This window comes from Phymastichus coffea, unplaced genomic scaffold (assembly GCF_024137745.1).
Source record: "Phymastichus coffea isolate CEN01 unplaced genomic scaffold, Cenicafe_Pcof_1.1 PCOF00030, whole genome shotgun sequence".
Classification (NCBI taxonomy): Eukaryota; Metazoa; Arthropoda; class Insecta; order Hymenoptera; family Eulophidae; genus Phymastichus; species Phymastichus coffea.
Window position 1 is genome coordinate 155,478 of NW_026706841.1, and position 8,177 is coordinate 163,654.

Genomic DNA, 8,177 nt, shown 5'->3' on the forward strand with positions numbered 1-8,177 from the left:
ATCTACTCAAAAGGGTCATAACTGATGACGAATCATGGGTATATGGTTATGATATCGAAATCAAAGTCCAATCGTCCCAATGGAAGAGCCCAGATGAGCCAAGACCGAAAAAAGCACGCCAAGTTCGATCAAATGTCAAAGTTTTGCTCACTGTTTTCTTCGATTACCATGGCGTGGTGCATCAGGAGTTCTTACCATATGGACGTACGGTCAATAAACAGTATTATCTGGAAGTTATGCGCCGTTTGCGAGAAGCAATACGAAGAAAACGCCCAGAATTGTGGAAAAACAATTCATGGCTTTTGCATCACGATAATGCCCCTGCTCACTCATCTTTGCTTGTGAGAGATTTTTTGGCCAAAAATAACACCACAATCATGCCTCAGCCACCATATTCACCGGATTTGGCCCCATGTGACTTTTTCTTGTTCCCAAAACTAAAGAGACCTATGAAAGGACGGAGATTTGCAACGATTGAAGAGATAAAGACAGCATCGCTGGAAGAGCTCAAGGCTATACCGAAAAGTGCTTATGAGAAGTGCTTTGAGGATTGGAAAAACCGTTGGCATAAGTGTATTGTATCTGAGGGGGATTACTTTGAAGGGGACAACATAAATATTGATAAATAAATAAATATTTTTTCTTAAAAATACAAAGTCACCTTACTTTTCGAACACACCTCGTATATTTGAATATCTTTTTTCGTACAGATTACAAATTGACTAGAATGTTCGTTACAGTTAATCTGATCAAAGTACAACAGTATTAAAAATATCATATATCAATATAACGATTCTTTTATTACGATTAAAAGTATCATATATCAGTATTACGATTCTGGTATAGATGTAATACTGATAAGAGGTATATAAGTCACGTTTGACAACCAAAATAGTTTATATTTATATGTGAGATTCATAGATCACCTTCCATCTACTGGATTTCCAGCTCATTTAGTATTAAAGTGATGATTAAAAAGTTTTCTTGTATTCTTAATTTTTTTTTAATTATTTTATTATTTATACATTTATTAAAGAAACACATTCATTGATAACATCAATTACAAATGTAGTTATAAAATGTATCATTTACAAAAAGTATTTTTATCATTGTGTTAATAGAATTTAAAATTTCCACTATATAATGTATAATAGAATTATACCCTAGAATGCATTTCCTCCGATTCTTAAATTCTGCTCAGCAAAACAAGTTATTTTTCACACTTCAATTACTTTTTAACGTATTTCCATATCATTGTTATATTTAGTATTTCCTTCTATCTCTTCAATAACTGAAAAATTGTTCATTGTTATGTTAGTATTTTGTAATATTCATTATACAGGGATACTTTAACGAGTTTTGTATTAAAGAGGTTTTTGCATTTTTTTTCGATGTGTAAACCATTTCTTTTATGATGAATTGTATGACGATGGACCTGACGCGTTATCTTAAGTAAATGAAAGTTTGCGTATTCGAGTCACAATCGAAATATCAATTACAATGGACAAGTATTTTACTGCAAAAATATTTTAATAAATCAATATCTATATATTGCTGTCTATTCGCTCAGCAGTTTTATGTTTTTCAAGTAAATAAACCTGATCAATTTAGATAAAACGACAAAACATCAGTATTATTTACAATAAACTAATTCCTTTAAAAAATGTTGATTATTATAGGGCGAAGTTCTTTTCAAATTTGTATGTGTTAGCTTAAATATTATAATAAACGAATTTTGAGTTTAATATTACCTTCATAAAATAAACCTTCAGTATCTTCAAAACTACAAGATCCCTGCACGATTTTATGGATGTTTTTATTGTGTTGTCTTAAAACCTTTTCAAAATACTTCACATTTTCTATTATAAGAAATCTGTATTGCTTATTCAGATCTAATAATGTAATTAGATGTTTATTAACTTTCCCATATAACGCATCAAGTAAATTCTTTTTTACGTTAAGCGGTAAAAGTGATTTGTTCGAATTCATGTATTGACGTAGCCCCAAATGATGTCCATTGATCAAACTAGAAATGATCAGTTTCCTCAACATCAAAATTTGTTGGTTAGAATCTGAAAAAATGGTTTTGAATTATCGTATTTAATAAACTCGATTGACAAAATTGTCAATATTTACTGTATTTAAGTCCATAAGAGAAAGCTTTTTTTATTTCCATGTCCACGTTTTCTAAAATTATTCATAATGTGATATTTATTTTTCTAATTCAGAAAACTCATGTTATATTATTTAATATAATAGCATACCTCTAAACATTTGAAATGATTTCAAACGGTTATGGTTCCAAGATTTATATTTTTTTTGTTACCTTCCACATTCTGGATGTTCTTAGTTTCTATTAATTCCGAAGGGCAAATAATATTTTCGTATACAGGTGCTAATAGTGGTTGTTCATTAAAAACTGTGTAATACAAATATAGTTAAATACATTATATATGTGTCATTATATATTGATCAGATTGTAATCAAATATAATTGCTTAAATTTGAAGCCGGAAAGATTATATTTTACTGGCTTCATAAATAATAATAAATATTAACTATACAAAGCATAACTTTACCTTTGAACACATTTTCTTCACATTTTTCTAATCTTCTATCTTGAGTTTCAACCAAATTCAATGTACAAGAATTACTTATTTCTGAAATAGGTAACGGAAGCTCACTGAAAACTTGAGTATAATAATATGTTCATGTAAATTATTAAGTCTATTATATTATATTTTCATAGTGAATGATCATCATGAACACACTAAAATTATTTATACAAATAATTTGTATTCATATGTCAGTATTGATTAAAATGATCAATATTTTCTACACTTATAAATTAGAGGATCATAACGTACATAAGTATTTACCTTCAAAGTGATTCTTTACTTTTTCAACAACAGGACTGGTCCGCATAATGATTTCTTCATCAGTTAGAGGCGTTAATAGAATTTTCAGCTCTTTCGGTTTGAATTTGTGAGACAAATCATTTCTGAATTCTAAAATACAGACTTAACTATAATTTATTTATAAATATATGTATATTTTAGGCTAAAAGCAAATTATAGTCAATCAACTCTTTAACGATTTTAAATCGTCAAATATATTTGTTTAGTAAGATACACTTATAATATTGAAAGAAATAATTAATAAAATATTATAATCTTTTAAATGATACATTTCATCAAATGCTCGAACATGCCTTGAATGATTTTACTACATTGATATGCGGAAGATTATTTTCAATTTTTCATTACGCGTAGTTTACGTTGAATAATTTGTTAAAATTCTAGTACAAATAGTGGTTTTGGTTTTGATTTTGGTTGGCTTCTTGACCTCGCTCTGATCGGGTTCTAACATCCATACGAGAGTAACTGTTCTCTTTTTACTTATGTATTAAATTATATTTTTTTATAAACAAGTAGAAAGTGCTTTTTCCGGAACATTATATCAAATGGTATAAAAAAGCACTTTGTGCACGTGGTATGGAAAAATAGTTTTCATTTCAAAACAGCCCGCGAGAGATTATTAGATTGTGAAATTTCACTCTTCTCATATACGTCGATAAATGTTGTCCTTTTTATTCTATTAAAAGTTGACGGTAGACATAAGATTTATAAGTAAATGAAAAAAAATGTCGTATCGTGATTTTCATTGTGCTATTTTATATCATAAATATCTCGCTAAAATCATGTAAGTGGTTAAATGTTTAAAAGTTTAAAATTCATCATCTAAAATTATATCTTAGTACTACATAGATCTGCCCGAATAATAGTTAACTAAAAAGAACCATTTAAGAGTATACCCATAAATTTGAAAATAGTATATAAATATAATAGTATATAATTTATTTTTAAAAATTTCATTTTTTTGTTTTTGTAGTGGTATAAAAATTGAAAAGTACATAGTTGTGAAAGAAAAAATATTTTGTTATAGTCATTAGATATTGATCAAATCAAGAGTAACGTTTCATTATTTATAAAAAAACTACAATTTAAAAGAGCTAATAGATGCTCTAGTATTTATATGAATAAAGAAAGTTCAAATGAAACTTAGATTGCTCCTATTTGTTATTTAATAACGGGATTATTGCATTGTTGATGAGTTCGCAATTTGAAAACGTAAAACGTAGCAATAATTTCTTTGTTAAATAATGTATAATATTGTTAAAAAGTGGTGGAATTTGACGTGCGTTTACTCCTAGTTGTACAATTCATGAAAATTGGTTCAATCTGACAATATCAGTTGTATACAGAAATTCAACTATTAATGGCTGTAAAGCATGAAATTTAAAAATGTAAATTCTGAAAGGACAATATAAATGTATTAGTAAGAAAATCAGATGAAAGGTAAACAATTTTGCAAATCAACATTATAGAAAACGATTACAGAGGGTTGTCAAAGCCAAAACTATTTTTCCGTTAACTACAGGTAATTTCTGAGAGAAATTGTGAAACAAATCGTGCCTGTCAATTATTAATAAAAATTTTCTTTCGAATATATAACTGGACAAGTATTTAAAATAATCCAAGAAATTTTTATGTAATAAATCTTATAATGTATAATGCGGTTTATATATACCGAAAAATGAGAAAAAGATAATAGTAGATTTCGATTAATTATATCTAAGTTGATTGATTTTGCAGGATTGTTTATTCATTATGTAAGATGACGTGACAATCGTTAAATCGAGTTTCATCTCATGAAATGTAAATGTGAAAGTGATAACTTAGTACCACATACCTGAATGAATCAATTGCTGGCACATTTGTTGATAATGTATTTTATATTTGGTCAAGTTATTATAAATTTTACTGTGAGCAGTTTTGGAAATGTTTAATTTACCTAAAATATTTTCTAATATTAATGTTCTCAAAGGTAGTGAAATCATTTGTTCGCCATACAAACACTCCGCAAAGTTTATAGGGCATAGACTTATTGCTGTTTTAACTAATGCTTAATCATAATCTTCATAAGTTCTGTTTACAGGAGCTAAAAGTTTGATACTTTTATTGGTATTCTTATCTATAAAATAATGGAATTTAAATATTGTATAACAAAGATATAATTAAATATATTTTAAAAAAGGTCTGTTTTGCTCTAATTAATGTTATTGTGCTTTTCATTTTCAAATCGTACATGAAATTTATAGATAAAAATTGTACAATGAGTATTTTAGAAAGAGAGATCATTTTCTATTGTACATTGAATTATTTTCATCAATGCCTGCACAATTCTACTCCAAAGTTCAAAATTCAAACATTTATTATTATTGATCAATTATTGAAATAGGACCAGAAACTTGCGTTATGTTGAGTGTTTATATTTGAATATAATTGTAACCAGGCTTAGTAAATTAAATAATAAAATTAATTTAATTACAAATAATGTTTATAAAATGAAATATATCTTCAAATAAAGGCATAGAAATAGAGAAAAGTGATGCAATCATTAGATTTACCTGATACATCTCTGACAAATGTATCATGAAATTTTGCAACAAATTTTTCTACTGATTTAAAACTCGAACGATGACTACGATTATAAACATTTTCAACGATATTCCATGTAGTATTATCAGTCAATATTAACGTCCCAGATCTAACTAATTTTTCACTAATAATAAAATCAATGAATGTTGTATACAAATAACTATCATATTCTAAGCCTTTTCTGCTTTGGCCATAAAGTTTTCTTTGATTTGAATTAGGATTGTCACTTGTGTTTTTTTTAAACTTCTTGAGTTTGCTACTTTGTCAAATATTTTTAATTGTTTAATAAAATCAACAGTTTCCTCATCATGACATTGCATCTGTAATAATAGATATAGTTAAAACGTATGTAAAAATATAACATGATCATTTATTGTTGGTTGAAATTATAATCATTATAATAAATCACCAATTTTCCCATTTCATCAATTTTTATCTTAATCTATTCAAACTTTTCAATGAAAAGTGGTTATTAATAATCTATAATCAAAAGAGAAAGGGGAAAAAAGTTAATTATTTTTGACCATATATTACAAAAGTAATATAATTTACTTTATTTTCCACTTTTGTAACATACATACAAAAGATAATAGTTATTTTATATTACCTGAGTAGTTGAGTTCACTTCTTGAGTACAGTAACTACCTCTTTTATTTATTTCACACGTTACACATAAACATTGTTTATTCTTGTGGTCAAAAAAGTCAGGTCCATAATAACAACTTATTTCTTTACCTGCTTTTATATTCTTTTTAGTTTTTATATAAATAATGTTATTTCTCCATAGGCAAGTGCTATTGGCTTTGCAATCATGATTTACAAGTGATGCAGGACCTATGAGTAGCTTATTTTGTTTTGTCTTTGTAGTATAGGTTACAGAAAAATCCATTTTCTTTTTTATCAATATATCTAGTTCTTTATCAGAAATTGTACAATTAAATCCAACTAATTCTTCAATTTTCGTATTTTTTGTAATGTCTCTCTTGACTATAATTCTTACTTGATTCTCAATAGTTTTATAACGATAAGTTTTTTCAATGATAAAACAAGCATTAGAACTTATAAGCTTCAAATAAATATTCAAATAATCAAATATTTGTTGCTGAGTACTGATAATTTTTAACATTTTATCAATATTAATACATTTCACTATAAGTGGTAAAATGATTGAATGCTTTCTGAATGTATTTCTTTACTACTTATTGGGTATGATAAATATGGCTCACGAAGATTAATTTTTATGTAATTATCTAAATTAGTTAGGCATATTTGCATAACTGGAAAATTTAGATGCACGTTTAAAACTAATTTTCTTGATAAACTATCTAAAACAGATAAAGTACAGCTACTCAAATTGCTTAGAACTTCCAATTCATTCATATTGTTAAAAATATAAGAATGACAATTAAGTTATTATTACAGTACACAAACCTAGTACAGGTTAAAAATAGTATTCGCGTTATTAACCAACAAAGACCAGAAACACATTAAACAACTTTCTAGGCATGCTAGAAAAAAACCTTTATGTTTTGTGGGGATCCCAGAGAAAAGCAATCCATATATGCCCAAACCCAGAAAAATGTTGGACCAGAAACTGGCGATCCGTTAATATATATATATATATATTGTAACAGGCTGCCGTTTAACCTATTAAACCTATTTATTATCTCGGTCAACGACGCCTTGTTATCTACGTGCCGAAAGCACGTCAACCTACCTTGTCCGGGAGTGCGCCTGCGCAGAGTCTCCTCGCCAATCCGAGTTGGGTTCCCCAACTCGCCACTTGGCGGCGCTGTCGCTCTTGCTTAGCAGCGCTCCTACGGCCGCTGCTGGAAACTTGGTTGGCGATTCGTTTCTACCGATATCCGCGTGATCCGTGCTACGCTACCGGCTTATTCGAATCGAACGTCAACAAACGCGAACTCCGGACAAAGGAAAGACAAAACGATGACACGATTTAGTAATAACTATTGATCGCTTTATTAGATTAAATCTGATACACGGGGAATTTGCCGAGAGTCTTGCGCACGCAAATACAACTGACAATACGCCTGGGTGGGAGAGAGAGAGAGAATCGCGACCGACGCGAACTAACCGCTCGCACGCTATAAATAATTTCTTCGCGCACGCTGCGCGGGATCGCACGCTACAACAAAATAGGGGATGGTACACCTACCGCGAGACTGATGGGGATACGGTGGCCAACCGTATACGATGCACGAGTCGCTAATTAGCTGCTCCGCCGCTCGCTGCACTGCCGCTGTTATTGCTGTTGCTGTTGGTGTTGCTGCTGTAGTAGTTGCTGCTGAGGCGACTCCAACCGCGCACGTTTACCAGTGCGCGCACCACTCGCTCACTTATCACCAATTATCTGCTGCACCCTCTGCTCTAGCTCGCAACACAACGAACACAATGTCTGCACCACTCGGGAAAACTTCCTTTCTCGCACGACTGCCAAAACGCGTTGACGGCTCGAAAAAATTAGCTCGACGTAGACAGACTGAGTGACACAGTCATACTGCCTACTGAACTCTCCCCTCCCGGTCATTGCCCCTGCGCGCCCTCTCTCTCTCTCGAACCGATCGCGGCTATTCCGCTCAGCCGCTTATTAACCCACGCGAGTCGAACGATTTTCGGTAATCGTTGAAATATATATATATATATATATATATATATA

At 30.2% G+C, this 8,177-nt stretch overlaps 3 protein-coding genes across 3 annotated transcripts; all 3 read right to left on the reverse strand.

Moving 5' to 3' along the window:
- Positions 1 to 1,185: 1,185 nt before the first annotated feature.
- LOC131663044 (uncharacterized) lies at positions 1,186 to 2,193 on the reverse strand. Its single transcript, XM_058933110.1, has 3 exons — positions 2,137 to 2,193; positions 1,752 to 2,072; positions 1,186 to 1,291 (listed from the first exon to the last, which is right to left on the reverse strand). Exons 1-3 carry the CDS (start codon positions 2,174 to 2,176, stop codon positions 1,236 to 1,238), a joined length of 417 nt encoding a protein of 138 aa, XP_058789093.1. The 5' UTR covers positions 2,177 to 2,193; the 3' UTR covers positions 1,186 to 1,235.
- Positions 2,194 to 2,285: 92 nt separating this feature from the next.
- On the reverse strand, positions 2,286 to 5,490 carry LOC131663046 (uncharacterized). Its single transcript, XM_058933112.1, has 5 exons — positions 5,470 to 5,490; positions 4,752 to 5,033; positions 2,879 to 3,007; positions 2,579 to 2,659; positions 2,286 to 2,419 (listed from the first exon to the last, which is right to left on the reverse strand). Exons 2-5 carry the CDS (start codon positions 4,897 to 4,899, stop codon positions 2,286 to 2,288), a joined length of 492 nt encoding a protein of 163 aa, XP_058789095.1. The 5' UTR covers positions 4,900 to 5,033; positions 5,470 to 5,490.
- A 46-nt stretch (positions 5,491 to 5,536) lies between these two features.
- On the reverse strand, positions 5,537 to 6,553 carry LOC131663043 (histone-lysine N-methyltransferase Suv4-20-like). The gene is made up of 2 exons (XM_058933109.1): positions 6,108 to 6,553; positions 5,537 to 5,820 (listed from the first exon to the last, which is right to left on the reverse strand). The coding sequence occupies exons 1-2, from the start codon at positions 6,387 to 6,389 to the stop codon at positions 5,671 to 5,673; spliced, it is 432 nt and encodes a 143-aa protein (XP_058789092.1). The 5' UTR covers positions 6,390 to 6,553; the 3' UTR covers positions 5,537 to 5,670.
- Between the last annotated feature and the right edge of the window lie 1,624 nt (positions 6,554 to 8,177).